We start from the raw sequence: 24447 nt of genomic DNA, 5'->3' as shown, positions 1-24447 counted from the left end.
AACCTGTGATTTGGCTTTGTTCAAATTACGTTTAGCATGAATTGAGTAGGTGGTGTAAATATGTTCCAGCTGGTGCTTCCTTCCGTAGGAAGCTGCTGAACACTTACGGACAGCGAAGCTTCCATTTCCCACAAGGCATACCATAACCTTCTGGAGTAGTCGTCAAGTTAGTTAGGTATCCGAGTTTGTGCTATGGTTCTCTGAAGATTTTGGCAAGATCTGAGTAGCGGGGCTGACTATGTTGAGCAAGTTGACAATACTGTTAACTAACTGTAAAGTCGGAAGCAAGCTACTTAGTGGTTTTGACCGTGAAAACAGTGCACTATTAGCTTTCAATATAAAGTATGAGATGAGCTGTCCAGCAAAGAAATGTTAAAACGTCTAGTAAATAGCAGTATCTTGAATACATTTAAGGCGCGGTTCAGTGAATTCAAACTCACTCACTTGGTGGGACCTCCCTGGGGGCGCGGTGGTTAAGAATCCTCCTGCCAATGCAGGGGACACGGGTTCGAGCCCTGGGCCGGGAAGATCCCACATGCCGCGGGGCAACTAGGCCCGTGCGCCACAGCTACTGAGCCTGCGCTCTAGAGCCCGTGGGCCACAAGTACTGAGCCCACGTTCCACAACTACTGAAGCCCGCGCGCCTAGAGCCCGTGCTCCGCAACAAGAGAAGCCACCGCAATGAGAAGCCCGCGCACCGCAACGAAGAGTAGCCCCCGCTCGGCACAGCTAGAGAAAGCCCACGCGCAGCAATGAAGACCCAGTGCGGCCCCCCACTCCCACACACAAAAAAAACTCAATTGGCTCAGTTCAGTGAGTGCAAGCCAAGAACTACTGTATATAAAGATAGATAGAAAACTTACTTACATGGCGACCGCACTAGCCGATTTAGAATTATTTAAAATTTCTCATCATGTTTCTTTGGGTAAAACAATTGTCACTCAGATATGGTCAGGTCATTTCCTGCCTTTTCTCCCGGTGTTGGGCTTCTAGCTTTTTTTTGTTGTTTTTTCTTTTTTTTTTTTTTACATGGATAAATACTTTTACAGTTTTTTAAAAATAATATAATAGATCCTGCAGTTTGCTCGTCTGCTGAATGCAGCTTAGATCCGTCAGTACACGAAGTGACCGTGTTCTTTTTAAATGCGTCATGAGAGTGCAGGTACCTCCGCCCTGGGCCCTGGACGAGCTTCTCTGGAGCAGGTGTGTGCACCTAGGTCCTGCCAGGCTCCCTCCACTGTGGCGGGGGTGCTTCTCCATGAGAGCCCACTTCTCACGCACGCACTTACCACCACAGCGCTTCCAAGTTGGAAAATGCTTCGACGAAGATACAGCGGAACTCTGCCTTTGCAAGATCATGAGTTAGATTATCTAACCTTCCCTAAGGCACCTATCTTGCAAGGCTGTTGGATAAATCCAGAGTAACGTACCAATCCTAACACACGTGCTGGGCAGACAACACCAGCGCGTACAGTCTGCATTACCTCTAGGCTGTTTGAGTAGCAAAGATCTATCAAGAAGAAAGAAACTACAAAAAAGGCAAAAGGAAGTAAATGAATACAGCAGCGTTAGGCGGTGGTTTTAATATTGTTTATTAGCACAGTAACAAATGCAGACTTAGGCAGTCCACAACATAGAACCAATCCACTGAGCAACTCCTATTCCACGCCTTACAGTTAACAGCTTAAGGTATTTTACTACAGGTTTTCACAAGTCCTGATTCAACCTCTGTCTTTTCACAAGAAAGTAGACTGGCATATAAAATAAAGTACGTAACTACTCATATTTCCTCTATGGTGTCTTATAGCCATGTGTCCATTGTATATATGAGATGACAGTCTCTAAAAGCTGTTAAGTATCACTGTTCCCCTCCAAGAAGGGAAAACAAATTCCAATTTTTTAAAACAAAAGACTGTAGTCTTGGAAGGACTTTACATAAATGGCCAGGTGTGTAACCTGTACAAATTAAGCTGTTTCAGATTTACAGACTACAAGCAACTGAACCCAAACGTCTATTCTTCTCTGTACTGCATTTCAGCTCATACTGCAGAACTAATGACGGTTTTAAAAGTTGCTATTACCAATTCTGTCTACTGTAGCAAGATACCTTAAGTTACAACAAAATCTTAGGAAATAAGACTGAATAATATCTGTTATAGAAATACCCTACTCTTCACCAACGCCCACCCTCCCCCACCCCTTCAAAATCATAAGCAGCTCTCTCTGTGACAGACAAAGAATGTAGAGAATTGTGACAACCCAATTTATGTAGCGTATCTCTTGGTCCACTGTCTGGCCATTCTGTCATGTTCTGCTCTGTTGGTCATATACTGAGTGGCAATACTTCCCACCAAGGGGTCGGCTGGAAGAAAAGAATGTACGTTACTTCGAAGAAGGGAAAGGGAACATGGTTAAGTTTCAGCAAATAAGCTAGTGACAGCTTGCGAGGAAATGGACAGAGTAGCTGTGATCAAACCACTCCACCATTTGGGATACTTTTCCTCCTGGCCTTTAAAAAACAGCATGGATGCAGGGGGATCCTGATCCAGACAGAGCGGTCCGGCCCCGTCTCCTTAGTTCATTCCATCTCTCCCCCAACCACCCCCCCCCCCACGGGAAGGGTTTTGCTCCTGCGTGTCAGGGCACGGAACGCGCAAGGCCCTAGGCTGCAGTGAACACCCAGCTGTGTTCACAGGACCACCTGCTCGATGGCACCACTTGTGACACTGAGCGCTGTGAAGTCCTCAGGGCTACTGCAAGCGAACGCTATTTACCTCTCTACTCTGTTGACCCGCAAAGACCCAAAGCTGCCAGGTCAAAACCTGTACTTCCGATTAAGTACAGTGTTCCTCTGAAACCTAAATAAAATCTTCAGTAATTAAATTTATATTTCTTTATCTAGAAAAAAAGTTTTTAATAAGAGGAAATTAAGGCCCAGACGAAACCACAGTCTGGTAATCACTAAGTGTACAGCAGAGAAACAACGCCACGTCAGTAAGCAGTTGTGGGCAGGTGCTGAGCAGACCCGCAGGCAGAGGGTGGGTGACTCAACATTCACAAGTGTGCGTGCCGTTTCTGTATGGGAAACACGCAAAAAGGGGAAAAAAAGTAAAGGGCAGAGAATGAAGATGTAAAAACCTAAGGCAATCTTTTGTAAGTCTTCAGTTTATAACACCTTGTTGCTAGAACACGTCAAGTAATGGTGAAGTCCACTGCATTTTTCACCTAGTAGATTGAACTCTTGATAAGAACTTGCTTTGAAAAGCAATGAGTTTCTGTCCCTCGAAAGCCCGTTCAAAAATAAAATCTGAACTTTATCTTTAGAAAATCTTGGTTTACGTGGAAAATAACCATTTTCCAGGTGAGGAGGAATAAAACAAGGTAAAGAATTATTAACCTTACCAGGATTACAGTCTGTAAGAAGTGAGCAGATAGAAAGAAGGACTTTAGAAATGGTTAGTGCTGGACTCCAGTTATCTTTCAATATGTCCAAGCAAATAACTCCTTGACTGTTAATATTACAGTGATAGATTCTTGTCCGAAATGTAACCTAAAAAACAAGACAGTGTTAAATGAAATCTGAACAGCAAACAATGAAACTTTTTACTAAATCGCCTCTTCAATTAAATGGTCCTAATTAAAACTTTTAAAGAAAGAGACATTTGGTCTTTTTAAAAAGTGAACTGTTTTTAAAACAGTTTAACTAAGGCTGCTGATAAAAGATAGGGTAAGAGACTATTTCATGAAATTGAGATTAGAAAGTGTTCACTGATACAATCTCAGGGATTTTCAATTTCATTTAAAAAGTAATATCCATCAACAAAAAGCAAGGTAACCTCAATATTTTTTTTAAAATTTAAGTATAGTTGATTTACAATGCTGTGCTAATCTCTGCACAGCAGAGTGACTCAGTTATATATATATATATATATATATATATATATATTTTTTTTTTTTTTTTGCGGTACGCGGGCCTCTCACTGTTGTGGCCTCTCCCGTTGCGGAGCACAGGCTCCGGACGCGCAGGCTCAGCGGCCACGGCTCACGGGCCCAGCCGCTCCGCGGCATGTGGGATCTTCCCGGACCGGGACACGAACCCGTGTCCTCTGCATCGGCAGGCGGACTCTCAACCACTGGCGCCACCAGGGAAGCCCCACGTTCTTTTTTAAATAGTCTTTTCCATTATGGTTTATCCCAGGAGATCGGATATAGTTCCCTGTATAGTTCTTGAATTCATCTTTAGCAGTTTTAATGTATTAAGTATTTTCCAAACGTTTCCAAGTTTGAACAGCTAATTGTTTGCTGACCTCTTGTGTTAGCTGGTAGTACTACATGGCCTCAAAGCAAGCTTTAGAATCTAATTCAAACAAACACAGTGGGTACATAAAGACAAAGTGCTTAGCAAACAATGATCACACACCTAAAAGGCTGAAAAATATACTGGAAGATGAAGTTCGTTTCAGCTTTTTCTGACCTTTATATATCAGATCTTGCAGATAATCGTGCCTACCTAAATCAGAGAATTCACTTAAACGGAATCTCCACAGGTAAGGAGCTACAAGTGGGTAAGGACCACAGCAGCAGACGAATCAACAGCCCCACGAACCTGGGTTACTTTGTCTGGTCTCCTACTTTTTGTTTGTGAAATACACTGACTCATTCAAAAGTGAAAAAACCCTATCACTTTACCACTTTTTTTTTTTTTTTAAGTGACAGACTTGCGGTCACCTCTTGGGCTGCAATTGTACCTTTTTCCCTAGCAGTCCACCCCATCCCCGAGAAGAGGTTTTCCTTCCGACTGGGCGAATGAGAATCACAGTGTTGAGTGTTACAGGAGACAGTGACTGAGCAACCCCTGCCCATCCTAGACGAGAAAGCGCAAGCTTGGGGCAGGATCTGAACAAGACCAAAAGATGACAAGGAGCGGAATCCAAGGCTTGTTTGGTAGGAGATTCTCTAACTGCTTTAGTGCGTGGATATTCTGACACCATTTTTATCTGTTCAGAAACTTTTTCTGTTGAGTGGGAAATAGGGAATTATTTATAGGTTGCTGACTGTGTTACTATAAATATTAGCAGGATTTTAAGCCCCATCAAAACAAAGCATGTACTCTTAGAAATGCCAAAAGAGGCAAAGTCAACCCAAAGAAGTGTTTTCTGTATGTTCAAGTGTACTTAGAGATTTGTCAAGATATAACAGAAATCTATTTTTTTGCGATTAACAACTCAATTTTAAAAGCCTGAATAACCTTTCATGGGAGTATGTAAATTTTAGCATAAATCAGGGGGAATTTCTTACCTTTGGAGGCTTGAAGGGATATTCTGGTGTGAAAGTGATATCAAGGAAGAACACACCACCCTCATACACGGACCCTGGAGGCCCTAGGATGGTTGATCTCCATTCATAGATGTTATCGCCTTTGGGACCAGCGCTGTGAAATAATACACCAGAAGGTGAGTAGATGGCGGGGCATCCCCATGTTTACAGTGTGTCCCCAAAGGGGGAAAGGTCGCCTCTCCTTCCTTTTTGTTTGGTGTGTGGATTCTCTCCACAAAACACAGGTATTTTTCAGACAGGCCTCTCTGATGCAGGCCTCCAACAAGCCTTAGGTCAAGTATATGGTAAAAAAGGACGCTGAAACCAGTCTATGCCCGCTTAACCGTGAAAAAGCAATAAACCCCTCACTTCTCAAACCCTCTCCTTGATACATCATAAGAAAATGATACTTTACAAAAAGAGAAACGCCTCTCAGCACACCAGAACTCATTAAATTAGTGACAAAGTTTTGCTCACGGCTACATCATCTTTGAGGACCATTTTAAAGCACCAAAGCTTCCTTTCTGACCCTTTGCCTGGGGCTCTTCCTCCTTGTCCTTGTTTCTCCATGATCTTACCCTAAAAGGAGTCCAACAGGTTGCAGTTCTCTTTACAGCAGAAACCGTGCTGGGCGGGGCAGGAGGGGGACAAAGGATCCGGTTACCAGTCATTGAGTTTTCACTTCTGCACACATTAGATTCCGCACTCAGGTTCTCTCTCTACACGTTAAGCTACCCTCACCTGTGAGATCAGCGCTCTTCACGCATAGCCACAGCACTGTGTCGGCTCACAGAGTGCTCTGTAGTCAAGCATATTAATAAACAAAAATACAAGCAAGACCTCCGAGGGCTAGCTAACACATCTGTCCACACAAGTAAGCGTAAAGCTCCGCTACCGAGAGAGAAGACGCAAGTCTGGGCGACGGTCTCGGTGCCGATACAGACAGACCTGCCCGCAGCGCGGGGTAACGTGTAACGGCGTGGACGGCTTCGCTGACACGGCTTCACTTGAGACGCTCAAGCCTAACTATTAACAGCCGCTTCGAGGACAGCAGTGTGTTTTGGCCAAACAACAAAAGGTCTTCGCTTGGAGAGGCTTGTAGATCCCAGTGGATACACAGCATAATTTCTACAGAGCAGGCAAGGCTCTTTTCAACAAACGTATGGTGTGAACTGGATCCACTCCCCACACACTCACGGACGGCCCATGCCCAACGCAGATGCTAGATGCCAAGGTTCCCTAACGCACAAGACAAGAACTGCTTGTCTTCAACATGCCCGCTGCTAACTGGTTAGAGATAGGGTTCAGGTCCTTCTAAGAGAAAGAGGAGATGAAGAGGAAGGGAGAGGGGGAAAAAAAGGAAAAGAGAAAACCTACCTGTGGCCCTATACTTTCCTCAAACCCACCAGAGATTTTTTTCTTTCAACCTGAAGTTTGGAGTGGGAGAAACAACAGCAACATAGGTTGGGGGAATGAGCTTGTAAAAGAGAACCCGAAGAAAACAGGTTCGGGGGGAAAACATGCTGTGGCAAAAAAGGAGGGAGAAGATACAGACAAAGGATAGGGGCCAATGGGGAGGGTTAGGGCCCAAACTGGTCAAGAGGTAGAAATCGTTCAGACACTCACTGAGCACTTGCTGGCTGTGTGACCTCGAGCAAGTTACTCAGCTTAGAGCACCCACCTCACAGGAATGTTCTGAGAACTAAAATACTGATAATATGGGGGGGGGGGGGGCGCGCATGACTATCTCTGCAGAACAACAGGCCCACAGTAATCTCCCGTTAAATGGCAGCTGTCACCTCCGTTTCCAATTATCTGATTATTCCCACTGGCTCAAATACTATGGTCCATGAATATATCCTTGTGATGGGTATTCCCAACAACTATTAAAAACCTGTTTTACACTGGACAGATATGGGAAGAGAGCTCGTTTAATTAACACCGTCTCTAATATTAAGTCACACGTATATGCAGACACCAATCTTCGAGTTTAAAAAAAAAAAAAAAAAGACGACTCCCCGACTTCCGATTCTGCATGACATCTGACCACAGTTCTCAGAAGGTGCAAGGTGGGGAGCGCTCTTAACCCACCCTCTCCCTCTAAAAACATGCAGTAACCCCTCCAAGTGAAAGGATGCAACTCTGATTGCTGCTGCTTCATAGCCTGAGATTAGAACTGGTCCTTGGCCATCTGAAGTTTGCTGGCCTGCTTACATGTCTGCATCCAGCATGTGTGCTTGAACAGAAAGTCCACAAGCCATGGCTGATGCAGCTATGATACCTGACTGCCAGCCTGGAGTTAACTGAAAAGTGCACTGAGCAGATGAAGATGAACTGACACAGAGGCTGCGGATAAAAAGACAAGCTATTCTCTCTTATCCAACTGGATAAGAACTCACGGCATCTAAGACTTAAAGGCAGGAGGCTATCATTTACTGTGAACCCCTCTTCTTACAGACAGGAACCAAGGCCAAGAGCAGAAGCTAGGCCACCCAGAACACTAGCGCATCAGCAGCCATACTGTTTTCCCCAGTCAGCCTGGTGACGCTGAGAGACCCAGAAAAAAGTAACAGTAAAGTCAGTCCAACCCTGGCGGGGATATGTTCGCAGAGGCCCAATTCCGCTGGCCCCTTAGTACAGAAAAAACGATAAAAGAAGAACAAAGGTCTAACAACATGCTACTACAAGCAGATTTTATGACTGTACAGAAATTTCATCATCAAAATAATCTATGGAACTTTAAAAATTACAGATTCCTGACCTTTAAGCCCAGGCCTCCTGAGCTTAAACCCGAGAATCTACATATTTAAAAAGCTCCTCTGGGGACCTCTGAGCAGGTGGTCTGCATTTGGGACCCCCTTGTACAGGTTACTGGGAGTAGGACGATCAGCTGAGAACGCGAGCTTTAACATTTCACGCTTGTCACCTGTGATACAGCTAGAAATCCAAATCAGGATCGCTACTTGTCTGCAATCAGCTTTCAGTTCGGCTGTGAACCTTCCCGAAAGTTCAGAAAAAAGTATGGAGAAAGAGAGTTCAAGAATCAAGTACACAACATAAGCTTCAAAAAAGTGGAGAATGAAGGTGGGTTATAGTAAGAAAAGTAATGAGTGAAACAATATCCAATGTAGTTGAAATGCTAAAGCTTTGCAAGAGATTCAACCGCATAGATCCCTAACCTGTGGGTCCTCAACCAGGAGGCTTGGAAGTTACTGTGAGGGGTCTGAGAACCCACTGGAAAGACCAAGCAACGCTGCCTGAATAAAAACTTCAGCTATTCAGAGGCTGTTATTGGATGAATCCACGTAGCTTTTTGTCTTATGCATTTTCTTAATCACAGAATAAAACGAAAATTATGATATGGGGCCTGCAAAACTTTTGGGGTTTTTTTTTCCCCTTCCTTCCAATTCTCACTGGAAAAGTTGGGCTCTACTTGTCCAGAAGGTGGGTAGACAGACCCATGGCAGGGGGCGGGGGGCACGGGAGGGGGCGAGGGCACAAGTCCCTGGCTCTCAGAAGGCCACCGTCAGGGAGAAGCTACGTGAGGCTGTTCCGGGGGGAGTGTGTCCAAGCACCCCACCCCTCCCTCCATAAAGTGACCGGCTGGACCCCTCAGGTCAGCACATGCCTTCCCCTGCCTTCCAACCCCCTCCCTGTAACAGAAGATACTTCTGGTTTCACAATAAGAAACGTAACTCCAATTTTAAATACCGGTTGAAGTATTATCTAATCAGTCTAAGTGATTAGAAGGGATGGAAACTTCTGAATTGGGAGATGGGGGGACTGAATTTAAGACATTAAGGGAAGATGGGAACAACAACAAAAAATACACATCCCTGTTTGGAGACAGTGAAACCCAACTGTGATTGGAATCTCTGCAGGCAGCTGAGACTGAGAAGGGAAAAGGAGCCCGTGCCTTTACCTTCCAGATTCTGTTAAACAGGGACATAACATTTATCTGCAACACAAACACTGTTCAAAAGAATCCCCTGGTGGTCCAGTGGCTTAGGACTCCGCGCTTTCACTGCCGAGGGTCGGGGTTCAATCCCTGGTCGCGGAACAGCCAAGGGAAAAAAAAAAAGTGTGACACACAGAACTCTTATACAAGGCAAAAAGAAAGAACTGTCTGTGCCCTTAATTCTGCTTTTTCCCTTCTGGTCAAAATAAATACAGCCGCAGTAAACATTTTAAGAAAAATGATAGTAACTTCTACTTTTGACACAGTATTTTCTTATTTCTGTAGTGGTTTCTGATGCCCTACGGACCCATCAACAGTGGGAGCGGGGGTCGTATGAAGTCCGCCGGCTGGCAGGCACTCACCGTGGTCCAGGCCTCCGGCCTTCGAGGGCCTCCCCGGCAGTGAGCGCTGGGAAGGGCCGCTAAACGCTGCAGCTCTCCTGTCTCCCAGATACTCTCTGGGGAGCTACACGAAGCACAGAGCTGCTGACGGGTGTAACTAACGCTTAGCACATATGGTCCTAAATAGAATCTGAACAGTATAAAAAGTAATTAACAAGTCATTTAAGGTATCATCCAAAGAAATTAATAAAACCAACTCTTAAAAACTGTCATTAGAGCAGTCTAACTACTGGCATCTAAATGTGCCCTCTGGACCGACTTCTCCAAGAAAACTGCACAAGCCAACGTTTAAGCTTCGTTTTGTTTTGTCTTAAAATCATGCTTTTCTCCATCCTCCCCCATTCCCATCCTCAGTATTAGTTTATTAAAGACTTAGCTTCCATTTCAACAGTTAGAAACCAAAGTTGCACTTCAGTTTTCAAAAGGTATCACCGATTTCTTATAAAGAATATCCTGAAAGCAAGGCAAAAATTATAATCGATTTTAAGAAATGGTATTTCTACCTGATCAATTTTTTAATTGTTATTGGGAGAGATGACCCTTGCTTACAAACATAGAAAACCCTAACTCAGATGTTCTTTTAGGCATAATCCTGAAAGACGACTTAGTTATCTAGTCTCACACCCCAGAAAAAAGTGAGGGATGAGAGGTCCGGAGACAGAAAGATAAGAAACACGCCGCAGGCGACCGTGTGGACGGCAGCAGCAGGCCGGGAGCGTGTGCCGGCGCACCCCGAGAAAGGGGAGGGGCTCAGGACCAGCTGGTTACCAGCTCGGTTCTTCCCACCTAAACATCCCAAGGAATCCCTGCTATTATCCCGCAGTACAGTGAGTAACGTTTCATAAAAATAAAGAACTGGCACTTGGAGTATCCAACGATAGTCCCCAGGAAACGGGATGCGGCAGAGACTGTGGACTGGCTAGTCCACGTGTCTTTCCTCCTCTTCTCTGTAGGAGCGACATGATAAAGCAAAACTAGCTGCTTATGTAAAGTGCATCACGCACGTCACAAAATCCCCCAATTCCCCCATTTCAACAGCAGCCTTAGAGCAGTGGTTCCCCACGGCGGGCGGGCGGCGGGGGGGGGGGGGGTGATGCTGCCTCCGAGGCAGTTTTGGATGTCACAACAGGATGGGGCGCGGGGGGCGCTACTGGCACCTTGTGGGTAGATGCTAGGTGCTGCTCAACATACTACGATGCCCCGGAGAGCCCCCGCAATAGAGAATTCTCTTGGCCAAAAGGTCAACAGCGCCAAGGCTGAGAATCCTGCCTTAGAGAAAATGTGCCCAAAGTCAGATAGGAAAGAGAAGAGCTTCAGCTTGAACCCCTACTGTCAGACTCCAGTGCCCACCCTCTGGTCTCTGTCCCACTGCTCAGTGCCTGGTACAGAAAAAACATTCCACATATATGGCTGTCATTATTTTAAGTTAGGTTTGCGGGACTTCCCTGGTGGTTAGGATTCGGCGCTTTCACTGCCGTGGCCCAGGTTCCATCCCTGGTCGGGGGAACTGAGATCCCCAAAGGCAAAGGCAGGCGCAGCTCGGCCAAAACAAAACAAAACCAAAAAAGTTAGATTTGCACGTGTTCTAGTGTTCTATAGACCCTTGCTACTCAAAATGTGGTCCCTGAATAAAGCAACACCAGCATCCCCTGGGTGTTTGTTAGAAATGCAGACTCTCAGACTCCACCCCAGACCTAAGGCATCAGAATTTGCATTTTAACAAAGACTCCAAATGATGCCTAACCGCATTAAAGCTTGAGAAGCCAGCTATGGAGAAACTAAGTGGCAATGAACAGCAACTCTCCTTTCCAATCTTCTAGACTCAGATGACCATTTATTTGTATTATCTAGCTCTCTCCTTGTCTGTCTGTAATTCTCTGCAGTAAGAAACAAGTATTAGCCCTGGTGATGCCTTGCTCTGTTAAGACTGTAAAATCAATACCATACACACAGAACTTAGAAAATGCTTATAGGAAGAGATCCACAATCCAATCTACGCTCCCTACAACAAAGCATACTACTCAAAATCCATTCTTAATTTGCTCTCCTTTTCCTAAGAAATTCAAGAAGAATACGATAAAATAGCATGAATCTATTTTATCAATTTACCAGAGGGAATCCTCATCTCCCACAACTACCTCTCAACAGACAGACGCTCTAGGGAATGAAAGCCGCCTTCTCCGTGAGATCTGCTTCACACACCCAGAGGAATTTTATAAAAGCAAAACCAAAAACTGTGTTGTCCTGGGCATCCCTTCGTAAAACAGTAACCACGTAACCTAGAAGTGAGTGGCAGAAGGAACGTGAAAGATCAGCAGATCTCACTCAAGTGACCAGCAGGCTAGTGACGCGGCCTGGGCAGCGCTATGAAGAATTGGGGCACTCCCCTGTGCATCCTTCCTGGTAGCTCTGAGAGGCCTCCTCACACGAGGACAAGGCAGGGCTGCTTCGCACACACCGTTCTGGCTACTGTCCCTCATAAAGAACTTCTAGGCCAAGGGCCAACCTAAAGTACTCCCCAGAAAAGCTGGTGCCCACGTGGGTAAGAACTCACATCAGTGGTATCCCTGTGTGTCTAGGCAGTTACTCTGGAAGAGAGTGGGTCCAAATAGGGGGTACATTTTCCTACATATGGGAGGGAAACGAACTCAAACTCAGGATCGAAAACAACACGATCCATGTCCCCCAGGAAGCCTTCCCACAAAGCCCCCCGAAGTCCTGTTCTCACAAGAGAACAGATTTGTCTGTGGATGATTTACACAGACTGCTACAGCTATGTGGGTGCACGACCTCTCTTACATCAGATTGTAAGTCTCTAGAGATTAGTAATTTCCCACACATACTACAGGTCTGTAGGCCTGATAGTGGTTAACAGTGTTTAATTAGCTGGTCAAAATACGTACCACTGTTTAGGGTTATATGACAACGTTGTGAAATAACAAAACACCACGAAAGCTCAATCCTGCCCCGCTAGCCATTCAATTATAGTTTTATCTTCCACAACTGCTTTAGAAAAAAGCCACAGGTCCTTCTGGAAATTCACACTCCAATATTGAAAAAAAAATCAGATGCACGTAAAGACACAATTTTTAAAAGAAAATTAGTTAAAACTAGTTTCAAGATAATTTGAAAGAGACCCCCCTTAGGGATAGTGAAAGAACTGCAGACCTAAAAAACCATGGCCCTCAGGGGTTCCTTACTCCCAACGGGGGACGGCTGAGTAATGAGAGTTTTTAGTTAACTGAGCCAAGAATCGTGCTTTAACTTCTGAACTCTTGGGTATAGAGTGCGGGGTAGGTAGCGAGCAAGTGAAATGATAAACTCGTCCCAAGTCAAGGGACTACAACATCAGACTGGGGAGGCGGGGAGAGCGACACAGGAAAGAGTGCAGAGAATTGAAAGATCAGCACGCCCCGTGTCTCACAAGCCGTGTTCCTATACCACGTTAAACAGGTGCTATTCAGGATTAAAGTGGATCAGCCTAGAGCTCTTTTCTGCAGGAGCCACACAAGCCTGACTTAGAACAATTCTAATTTGTTTTTTTTCCCCAGAGAGGTAAGAGAAATGGTCAGAGCAGGTCAAGTTCTAAGGCTCTTACTCCTCTATTGCCACTAAAAGAAGCCGTAGAGTCACGTGGCTGAGTCCTGAGTTTTCAGGTGCACTGCTTACCTCAGCATATACTGACGTAAAACTGCTGAGTACCGCTGACCATCGAACAACACGAGCTTTAACTGTGAGGGTCCACTTATGTGTGTATTTTTTTCAATCAATATATTAAAAAAATCTGGGGGGATCTGCGACAATTTCAAAAAAACTCGCAGCCGAACTGCATAGCCTAGAAATAGCGAAAAAATTAAGGACAAATTAGGTATGTCACGAAGGCATAAAATAAATGTATATACACATACAACATACAAAATATGTGTTGATCGATGTCGATGTTATTGGTAAGGCTTCCGGTCACCAGCAGGCTATGAGTAGTTGAGTTCTGGGGGGAGTCGAACGTTATACTTGGGACCCCCCCAACCACTGCGTTGTTCAAGGGGCGACTGTAAACAGAAAGCAGTTATATTAGTCTGGCTCTTACATTCATCAGTCCACAGGGTCTACTAAGCACAGCCAGCTCACCTGTCGGGATGGTGACTCTATCGCGGGTAAATGAGAGGCAGTTGGGGGGAAAGAGAGCCTCTCATTTAGACTTCTGGGGGGATAAGGCACACTTGTTAACACCTGGACCCTCCACACCTTAGCGCCGATGCTCAAAAGCAATAGTGCCACAAGGAAGAGCTATTTAAAGGACACCAAAATTCTCAACAAAGAACTTACCAGGTTCCACTCAATTCCAAGAAAAGGTTCTGGAACACATCTTTGGCTACAGAGCTCTCTCATAAAGGTTTCCTATCCACTCACTCCCATCACCTTCTGTGCAGGCTCCACGCGGCAGCTGCTGCCCACCTCCGACTGCAGGCGGGCAAGCAGGGGACGGCCTCACAGTGGGAAACGTGGGCAGTGACGTTAAGTGGAAGTGCTCACGAAACGAGGCTCGCCGTCCACCAGAGACAGACTTGCCTGAACCATCCTGCTGCAGGGGATTTTTGGGGGTCGCTTATTACGTGGTGTGAATTATATAATTATTTTATTGTCTGATACAGCTTTTATTTAATAATAATTTAAAATTTTTACTGTCCTTTAAAGTGTTCCACTTTGGAGGTTACATGGTTAATCAACGTATGAGGGGATCTCAGACCACATTCCTGCACTGGCCCATCAGTTTGGAGCAGACTCCCCCGCGGTCTCCTACTTCTAGCAATCTTGCCGCTGGGTCTCCATCCTCAACCTGCACCCTCTTTCCGGGACTCTGAGTACAACACCCCAAGCAGGTGTTCCCCATCCTAGGTCCAGCCCCTACCTCTTCCCTCAGCACAGAACCCAGGTGGGTTTGGAGGGTAAAAAACGCCTTCAGCTCAAGCTGGCGTTGACATCATCAGGCAAAAAGACTAGATCGGCAGTTTCCCCGAGACCCCTTCAACAGGCCCACAGAGCACGACTACTTTCCTAATTCTAACACGTGATTGGCCTTTTTTCCCTCTCTATCTCCCCCATTTGCACCGTGAAGTTTTCCTGAGACTACACGAGGGGTGATATGGGGACAGTCTGAATGCAGAAGCAGATAGGGTAATCCAGCTGTTTTCTCAAGTCAGACATTAAAGCAATTTGCAAATATATAAAACACTGTCACTCTTCTAGGTTTTTTTAGATTTGGAAAATAGAGTTATATGTGAACCTGTCTTTTATGATTTTTAAATGAACTATTAATATTTTTAATGTTTCAGCTATAATTTTGAATGCAGCAAAAATCCATAATTATTAACCACATAAACAAGAGCTTTGTTGCTATTCGTAATAATTTTTTAAGAACGTAACGGGGTCCTGAAACTTTTTAAAAAGTCTGAGAACTGTTGGGTAGATTATTTTAAAATAATATTAGCACAATTGGCTAACCACTAAAATAAGTGTTTGACTCTTACTCCCATCAGATATTTAAAAAACAAAACAAAACAGAAAACACCCTAAGAGCTTTCAACAGGACCTAGAAAGCAATGTGAGCGAGGAGTCTGCTATGTGGGGCTGGGGACCTCTCAACCTGCCGCCCTGCACAGAGGCCGCCAGCGTCTCACGCACAGCCTCCTGCCTCGCCGTTCCGGCTCCGGTCCACTCCCAGCTGCCCGTCTGCGACTTGGTGCCTAAAAGCTGCTCGGTCGGGGCCAGCAGGCAGGAAGTGCAGCTAAGTAACAACCTGTGGCACTTGTACAACACAATCCACCCATCCTCTGACACCGCTCCCAGCGGCGGAGTCCAATTCCCCTCCCTCTGAATAGGGCCGGCCAGAGTGACAGCTAAGTGGCACAGCGAGACTCCCCAAGCTGGGTCCTTTCTTTTGGTGGTGAGACCCCCCCTCCGCCGCAGCTGTCTGGCACTCTCTCTGTGCACCTAGGAAAACCTGAACTACCGGGCACCTGAACACTGGGACGCTGCGGACAAACCGCAGCAAGCGCGGGAGGCCTGGGAAGGCTCGGCGTCCCTGCCCTCAGGCCCGAGCCTCCGCAGCCCGGCCGACAGCCGTCAGGAAGCCTGCAGACACACATGCTGGTAGCTGTTTCACAGCGTTTAGTTTGCGATGTTCTCGTAAGGCAGGAATAAACTACCGAACACTTCTCAAGAGCATCCTCAGCCATCGGCGGAGTGCTGGCTGGGACAGTTCTCCAGTGTCCCCTTCGGCACCTCGCACGGTGGGAGCTGGCAAGTAGGCGTCCGTCCTTCACGGGCAGTCTTTCCTTCCGTCTCACTCCCCACCTCTACCTTTGTTCCTTACACTACAAAAACTACTTGTGCTCGAATTCTCATCTCAAGAGTCTCCTTCTGCGGGAACCAAGGCTGAGACACCAATGAAGTTACACACACACACAGGGAAAGATGAACGTATGTGACTACACAAAAACCGAAGACCCTTAAGAGAAAGATGTCATCAACAGTTTATCAAAGGCTGGGGTACGTGATCGAGGGTTAATATCCTGACTTTGGGAAAACGTTGAACATACTAACAGCAATGGATGAAAGTACACAGGCATTTCTCAAAAGAAACCCATATGGCCAATAAACAAACTGTCAATCTTGCTTAGACTCAAAGAAATGCAAATTAAACATGAGACACATTTTACCTCTAAGGACTGGCAAAAATTTAAAACACTGAAAACCTTTTGTGTTAACTTATGAGGAAACAGGCGCTCACTTCCACTGTTTGTGGGACAGTTAAGTTAGTAGCTCTTTTAGACTGTGATTAGGTACAAGATATTCAAATATAAATCCAGTATACCCTTTGACGCAGAGATTCTGCTTCTCAGAACTTAACCTGAGGAAATAACTGGACATGTGCACATGGCTACAGTATTAGGATATTTATAAGAACCTTATGTATGATAAAAAAAAATTTGGAACGAGCTGAATTATCACTAGAAGATAGGTTAAATAAATCGTGGTAAAGCATATAATGGTACACTCTACAGCTCTTAAATGAGATGAAGTATGCGTCCTGAACAGGGTTTAAAGAAATCCATAACGCACGTAACTGAAAAAGCAGGTTCCCTAAGAGTATGTAACGCAGTCTCATTTTTTATAGGACACACCACACAACCAGACTGTTAGTAGTGATTACGCCTGCAGGATGAGAGGCGGCGGATTTACTGTCTCCTTTAAGCAGATCTAAATTACTGGGATTTTTAAAAACGATCATCTTTAACTTTCATGATTACAGTGTGTTACTGTTCTACAAAGGGTAGAAGAAGAAATGGAATCTAACCCACCTAGTAACAGAGAAAGTAACAGAGAAGGCAAGTTAACTGTGGTTACCCTGGGGTAAACAGGGCTTCTGAGGAGAAAGCGAGCCCTTTAAGGGTTTAGGGGATGGGGGTCCTCCATCTGGGCTACTGAGGCCCAGTTTTCAAAGCCTGTGGTTTAGAACAGTCGTAGAGAGGAGACTTCAGACGAATTCACTCCTGCTCTTCAGAGCCCAAGGACATTTTCCACAGGGACCCACTGACTTACTGCACCTTCGGGTGAATATGTAAAATAGTCTTTTCAGAGGAAATGACTGTGAGCGCTCCTGCCTCCAACTTACAGCCCTATGACAGAGGCTTCCCCTGACCTTTAGCTTGGAGACCGACGGGCGCCGCCAGCCTGTCCTCCTCCCTCCTCCCTTCAACTCAGGGGCTCCCTCTTAGCCTCTCCTCTGCACCGCGCCCCCAACCAGGAGCTGAGAGACTAGTTCAGCGAGAGATTACAAACCCCCCAGCAGTGTAAACCAAAGCAGCTCACGTACACACCAACAGCAGGAAGCAAACACTTTTCAGATCAAGGCAGGGGGATCTGACAGACCACTCGGCATACACATTACCACATACCAACTGTTAGCTAAGATGATCTGTTCAATTTACCTAAATATCTATCTAAGTACTCAGTGTACCTAAAGAGTCAAAACATGAAAGACTCTGAAGTGGGTGGATTTAACTGTATGCAAAGTACTCCTCAATAAAGCAGGCAGAAATTTATCCAAGTATAATAAGCAAAATAATGTTTGAATTCAATTCTCCAGAATTTATTAGGTATCGGTGTGTTCTAACCTAATATATGCACATTTAAAATTCCACTCCAAGAACCAACATCAATCAAAAGCAGAAAAACACCCAACATTTGCAGAGAAACATTATCATTTCCACAATTCTTTCATAAACTTTGACGTTTTCGGTCTTTACCCAAACCTTCTGTATCAGGAAAGGTAGCATTATCCCCATTTTAAAGATGGGGAAACAGATTCAGGAGGTTAAGCGATGTATGTGCCTGTACAAAGTCCTAAAGCTAGAAAGTCACAGTTCTGGCCAATGCAATCCAGGCTTTCCTACATTGATATTCTTTCCACTACACCCACGGAGCTTCTGATAAAATCATCTGTCTTCAGACTCACCACCAATTTCATTTAATCACATTTACTAGTCTGCCTCTCCTACCTTATTATTTTATTTCTCTTTCTCATTTGGATGGAGGCTGGAATTAAACAGGAACAAGAAAATCCTGTGATCTGCTAAGAGGTGTTATTAAAATTTCTTAAAGCAAAAATTGATTCACTTCATTTGTAGAAATGAATTAACTGGAAATACATACACACCACACAGTACCTACTTAGTGTGGAGAGAGGGGATTTTGCTGATGACGTGACAACTCCAAAAATGATGAGAACCCCCCGCTTAATGAAAACCAAAGATGGTTTTGGGAAACAAGAATCAGTTCAATTGAATAACAGTCCAAATGTTATGCTCCTAAATTGCAAAGAGAAAAAAGAAATAAACGCAATTCTTCAGGCGAAGACAAAAGCTAAAAAGCAGGTATAGAACATGACACCTACTTCCGCAGCTGAGAAGTTCGTCTGGTCCCAGACACAGCGCCGGAGCTCCGATCCACTCCACTCCAGCTCACACGGCACCAGGAGGGCCGGCCATCACCGAACTGACTTGCGCTGAGAGGCAGGTCAACCCCCGCCTGAGGATACACCACCACCCACCACCCCTGCTCAGTGCTCTGTGAAGCCTGGGCCCCTGCAGCCTCCTTGTTCCGTCTCCATTGCAACTCAGAACCACCAGGAAATCACAGGGTCAGGATGTGAGCACAGCTATGTACTGCATTTGGAGAGTCACTGGCTTCTTGCTCAGCCCCAGCTGGCCAGGACAGAAGTGGAAGAAGGCTGTTTATGTTTGCAAAGGGCTGAGAGACTGAATGAGCGAGGCTATGCCCTGTATCTCAAAAATACAAGGCTGGACTTGGAGGGGAGGGTCTGGTTTCTTTCCCACTGCGAAACGTCACAGCCAAATCTCTGTCCTGCTAGCTACACACGCCTTCTGGTTGAGCAGTAGAGAGAAAAGCTTTCATCGAGTCAGGTACCGCGGCAGCTGCTAAAGACGCCCAGGTGTAGCGTTCACGTGTGGCATTTCACGGCTGCCCAAGTCTCACACAGCCAGTACTGGGACTGGTAAGCAGGTGCACAGGACTTTCACCAGGGGCCACTGGCCAGCCAACACTCTGGCCCGTAAATGAACACATGTGGCGCGCATATGCGCTCCCTCATGTTAGTGTCAGTTGCCTCCTAAAACGATTCTAATCATTTAATACCAAAGAGCATTCTCCCCACAGAAAAGGGCCCTACCAAAACTGTCAGCTAGTGATTTCCAATTTTACGTGAGACATACGCTCAGAGAACTAACTGCTGAAGGATGTGCCTATCTATTCAGGATAAGTTTTACAGAAAAGGCCAAAAGGCAAGACAAATTCTGATTAAGAGAAGAGGCGGCAATTGCTCCAAGCCCAAGGTGAGGAGTTTCGCTCAGGGGCACATAATGCGTGCTAAGAGCCCACATACATGACTGGAAAATAAGATTAAAGAATAGACAAATATGAAATACGAAGTGGGGGATTTTTTTTTTTTTTTTTTTTTTTTTGCTGTACGCGGGCCTCTCACTGCTGTGGCCTCTCCCGTTGCGGAGCACAGGCTCCGGACACGCAGGCTCAGCGGCCATGGCTCACGGGCCCAGCCGCTCCGCGGCATGTGGGATCTTCCCGGCCCGGGGCACGAACCCACGTCCCCTGTATCGGCAGGCGGACTCTCAACCACTGCGCCACCAGGGAAGCCCCTGAAGTGGGAAATTTTTAATTTCTCATTTTTCCCTTCTTTTATGGAAGAGAAAAAAAAAAAAAACCAACCCAAACCTAATTTAAGTGCCGGAGCAGAGGAGGGAAAAGGCTGTCTCAGAAGCATCAAGATGGCAGACTGCACACATGTACCAACATTTATTCCTTCTTCAAGCACCACCCACAGAACCGGAAAGGGATTTCCTAAAAAGGCAAAAACCTACAAAGATGGGGCCAACAGAAGTCTGGAAGCAAGAAGGCAAATAAATAGACAAGTGGTCAAGGATTTGGCATCCAAGACTGAATCCTACAGCGGCTGTCGGGAGGCTAAAATCAAGCCCAATGACCCACGTAAAGTCCCCAGAAGACTAGGCACTGTGGCGCCTGTGCAAGTGCAGGGCGGGGCAGGGACAGGCTGTACAGTGAGGACGGGTAGAAGTGCACACAAGCAGCAGCTGCGTCCCAAGACCGGCTGTGAGGCCACTCCCGAGCTGGGCAGCACCGTCCCTCCCCGCAGAGTAAGGCCATGCTGGTGGGCACCACCGCCCGGGTCAGGCCGTGTCTCCCTCCATCCGGCTCCCCTAAGACTGAGGCTCCCCCGCTGGCCTGGAAGGAGCGGTGGCTTTGGTGCCACGGCGGCAGGAGCTGACCTCTCTCCCGGCCACGTGAGCTGGAAGAGGACCCCGGGCACCCTCGACCGCGGCCTCCAGAGACCCTGAACCCAGGACCCAGGAGCGCGGTGCCCCAACTCCACACCCACACGCACCACAGTACCGAATGTGTGCGCTGTTCTGAGCTGCTCAAGTCGCAGTCATTGCTACACAGAGACAGAAATCCCGCCGGACTGCAGCTTACTTTCTGGAGAGGCTAAAACTGAGGGTCTCTGGAGCAGGGGACCTCCCCGGCCGAGGGCAGAGGTAGATGCTGAGCTGAAGGGAGCTTCCGCACCCGCCGCGGGCCAGAAAGCGAGACCCCAGCCCTCCTCCTGGGCGCCAGGGCAGCAGGGGTGGCCGGGGGAGGACCTCGGACAGGAACAGAACCAAGGGGCGCTGCTCCTCTCACATGGCAAACAAAGATCAAGACAGACTGCAAGGTGGCCAGTCAGAGACAAGAGAAATGACAAAAGAAATTTCAAAATAAACGTATCGTTCATATCCAGAGAGACAGAAGATACTGCATCAATGAAAGAAGAACATGGCTAAAACGAAACAACGTTCGGAAAAGACAAAGGGGTGGGATTAATGGGTGAGGTGGTCAAACAGCACAAACTTCCAATAACAGAGTAAATAAGTCACGAGGACCACAGTCAACAATACTGTACGTTCGAGAGCTGCTAAGAAAGTAGATCCTAAAAGTTCTCGTCACAAGAAAAAGTCTGTCACTGTGTGTGGTGATGGATGTTAACTGAACTCTTCGTAGTAAACATTACGCAATATACACATATATCACATCATCACGCTGTACACCTTAAACTAACACAGTGTTTTATGTCAATTATAGCTCAATAAAACGGGGCAGGGGGAGAAGAAAAGGAGCTTTTGGAAATTAAAAATAAGCAAACAAAAGATTTCAAAACTGTAATGAAGGGTAAAGTTGAAATCTTCCAAGAAAGTAGAAAAAGGACAGGTAAAAATTAGGAGAGAAAACATATAAAAATTAAAGGATCATAAGAGGGTCCAAGATTTGAACAGATTTAACAGTGATCCGAAAGGAGTAAACAGAGAGGAGCATGAAAGGTAACTTCAGAAAACTTCCCAGGACATAAGTTTTCAGGTTGAAAGGGCACAGTACACTGGGGGAAAACAGACACATCAAGTACTCAGCGAGGAAAAAAGATAAGGTACAGTGAATCAATCCGCTTGACTTTGGATTTCAACAGCAACACTGGGAGTGAGTGAAGAAGAAAGAGAAAGGAAACAAGATTCAACGGAGAGCAGAGAGTAGAGAGAACCCCCAAAAGACCACGTGAAGAGCCCGGCGCGACTGCTGTGTGTAGACTTAGTGTCGTCTGTCTAGACTGGAGCAGGTCAGGAGGCTCCAGGAGAGACTTCTTCCAAAATTATGAAATTCATAAACTACCCAGTGCATCTGCCTGTCTTTTCAGGAGACGTAGAAGATCATGAAAGCATGTGAAGTGGTAAGTATGGAAAGCTCTGGGGTGGAGAGGGAAAGAGAAGACGAGAGAGAGAAAAACTAACTCCAGAGGAGGGAAAAGGTTATGCAGGTGAAAAAAGTAATCGCAGTTTGCTACCGTGGTCCACAGTACCACGTACAGCTGTGAATAATGTTCACGTAATATACACAGAGATATTTTGATATACAGCGGATATCAAAATATAAACAAAAGATATAAACAGAAAGAGTCTGGGGGGTCGCTGGGGAGGAAATAACTAAATCATCACCATTCATTGTTGTGAATGAGTTACTGCCAAAAATTGAAACAGCGAGTCAATTTGGACATACTACCTAAAAATGGGGAGGTGAACAGCAAAATAACCAGCTCAAAGAGGCTCAAGTAGCTGCCTCTGGAAAGCTAAACATGGGGAAAGCTGCTGGGAACAGTCGCTCCTTTGAAACATACCTTAAAGAAATATTAAACTGTTGTTAAAAACCAAGAAAAGATGGAAAGGAAAACCAAAAACTTTAAAACCATGTGACACAGCTCCTTTTTACCGATTCAAGGCCCTCCAAGTACAACAGTGTGTGTGTGAGCTATTTTGCCAAAGGATCATCCACTTAACTACAAGAAATTAAGCATAAAATACTGGCTTAACATCATGGATTCACTACATACAGTTTAATGCACCCTGTACCACATATAGTAAAACGCAAACTAAAATGGTAAACAAAAATATGAAACAGGAACAGAGATGGTACATAAGTTCCTTCTAGGGAGACCTGGGAAGGTTCCATAGTGTAGTGGTATCTAAGTTATGCTTAGAGAGCCCAATTAGGCTTTTTTCCCAGGGGAGGGGTTACCGAAATGGAGAACTTATGGTACAGACGTGTGTGATGTGCGTCTCCTGCAGGAATGTAGTTGAAAATGGAGCTGGAGAGACTAAATGAGAAGAACCAATCACAGAGGACCTTAAATACCTACCAAGCAATTTAGATTTTAATAGCTTTGCATTGCCTACAGGAGCGTAGTGAAAAAAGTCACTGTTTTAAGAAGTAGAAAACCCCAAACACTAAAAACATCAACCTATTCAGAAATCGGAAGCTACACATTCAACCTTCAATGAACAAAGCAGAGCGCCTAACTAAGAGGCTATGGGAACCTAAGAACCTGGATTAGAGCAGCGACAGTGAGAACAGAATTGTCTCTGGGGAAGTACTTCACAGTAACAATCCTGAAGGGTTACCAATAAAGCACAGATCCTCTGATCAACGCGCGCACGCACACACACACACAAATACAGAATCCAAACTGTCTCTCCCCAGCCTTCCCAGCCTCTTTCTCCGCAGTATTGTTGACTACAAATCCCAAGCACCTTTCCCAGCACTACCATATACTTAGTTAACTAACTACATGATAGTGCTGGTAGTTAGGTAGTAACTACCACTTGGTTAAGTCATTTTATTTGCTAAAAAACAAAATGTTGAGTTTATGTATATAACTTTGTACATTTAATACCTTAACATTTCAGAAAACTACACACCCTGATTTTAGCTCAGAAAATTATTAGCTATATGCTTGTTTGATTTGCTTGCAATAGTTAAAAAATATAGTGAACATACTGTTTTGGGCACTATGTTTATTTCAAGAAGTTAAAAAATATCAGGTTTAGCATTCCTTTAAAAACACTATTCAAATGCGTTTGTGGTTTTATTTAAATGGGTTTGTGCCTTATAGCAAATAAAGCAGACACTGAAAGGAAACACTTGTAAGCAAAATGAATACTTTTAATCAGTTTATCTGACAGCTCGATAGGGTTGTGCTCCGATTAAGAACCAGGGCTCACAAGTTTAAAGACTCACAAACAGGCACGGTCCACATGGCATCAGCATGAGATAAAAGAACACCCACATCAACTCGGGACGTTTAGCCAGCTTTGTCAGTGGGCGCTGAGGGGACGGTGCACCCGCACAGGCACGGCTGCAAAGACGAAACAAGACCAGGGCCGTCGGCTGGTCACCGGCCCCCGGAGCGCAGTCCCGACGCCCCGGAAACCCGACCTGGGGGAGGAACGTGCGTGTGCACTCAGGCAGGGTGACGGCACCCGGGAGCCGCGGGGACAGCTGCCAGAGCCACCCTCCTCTTCAGGAGACCCGGGCACGTGTGCTCTGAGCGCACAGATGTGACAGAGGACGCGGCTCTGGGGGGAGAGGCGTTTCTGGGGGAGAGGTGGCTCCTCAGCAGGGAGCGGAGGAAGATTTCAGTGGCTCTGGCAGTCAGGGCCTCCGGGCGTGGGGCGGTGAGGGCAGAACGTAAACAATCCCAACGCGTCTTACTACGTACAGCCCGTTTAAACACCTGTTTAGTCACGAACAGCTGTTCAATATTACGCGGGATACAAATTCTTACAAGAGTCATGAGAG

General features: G+C 45.8%; 1 protein-coding gene across 3 annotated transcripts in view; it reads right to left on the bottom strand.

Moving 5' to 3' along the window:
- Positions 1-1576: 1576 nt before the first annotated feature.
- UBE2E1 (ubiquitin conjugating enzyme E2 E1) overlaps positions 1577-24447 on the bottom strand; it is a 75950-nt gene continuing 53079 nt past the window's right edge. For all 3 annotated transcript variants that reach the window (XM_089911207.1, XM_022554652.3, XM_089911206.1), the window contains 3 exons: positions 5299-5431; positions 3403-3550; positions 1577-2362 (listed from right to left, as the gene is read on the bottom strand). In XM_089911207.1, the coding sequence (XP_089767333.1) occupies positions 2265-2362; positions 3403-3550; positions 5299-5431 (379 nt within the window). In that variant the 3' untranslated portion in view covers positions 1577-2264. The remainder of the gene's footprint in view (positions 2363-3402; positions 3551-5298; positions 5432-24447) is intronic.

Source organism: Delphinapterus leucas, chromosome 4 (genome assembly GCF_059928025.1).
Source record: "Delphinapterus leucas isolate spDelLeu-1000000601 "Yukka" chromosome 4, BTC_Dleu_Yukka2, whole genome shotgun sequence".
Lineage (NCBI taxonomy): Eukaryota > Metazoa > Chordata > Mammalia > Artiodactyla > Monodontidae > Delphinapterus > Delphinapterus leucas.
This window is presented reverse-complemented; position numbering and strand designations above follow the sequence as displayed.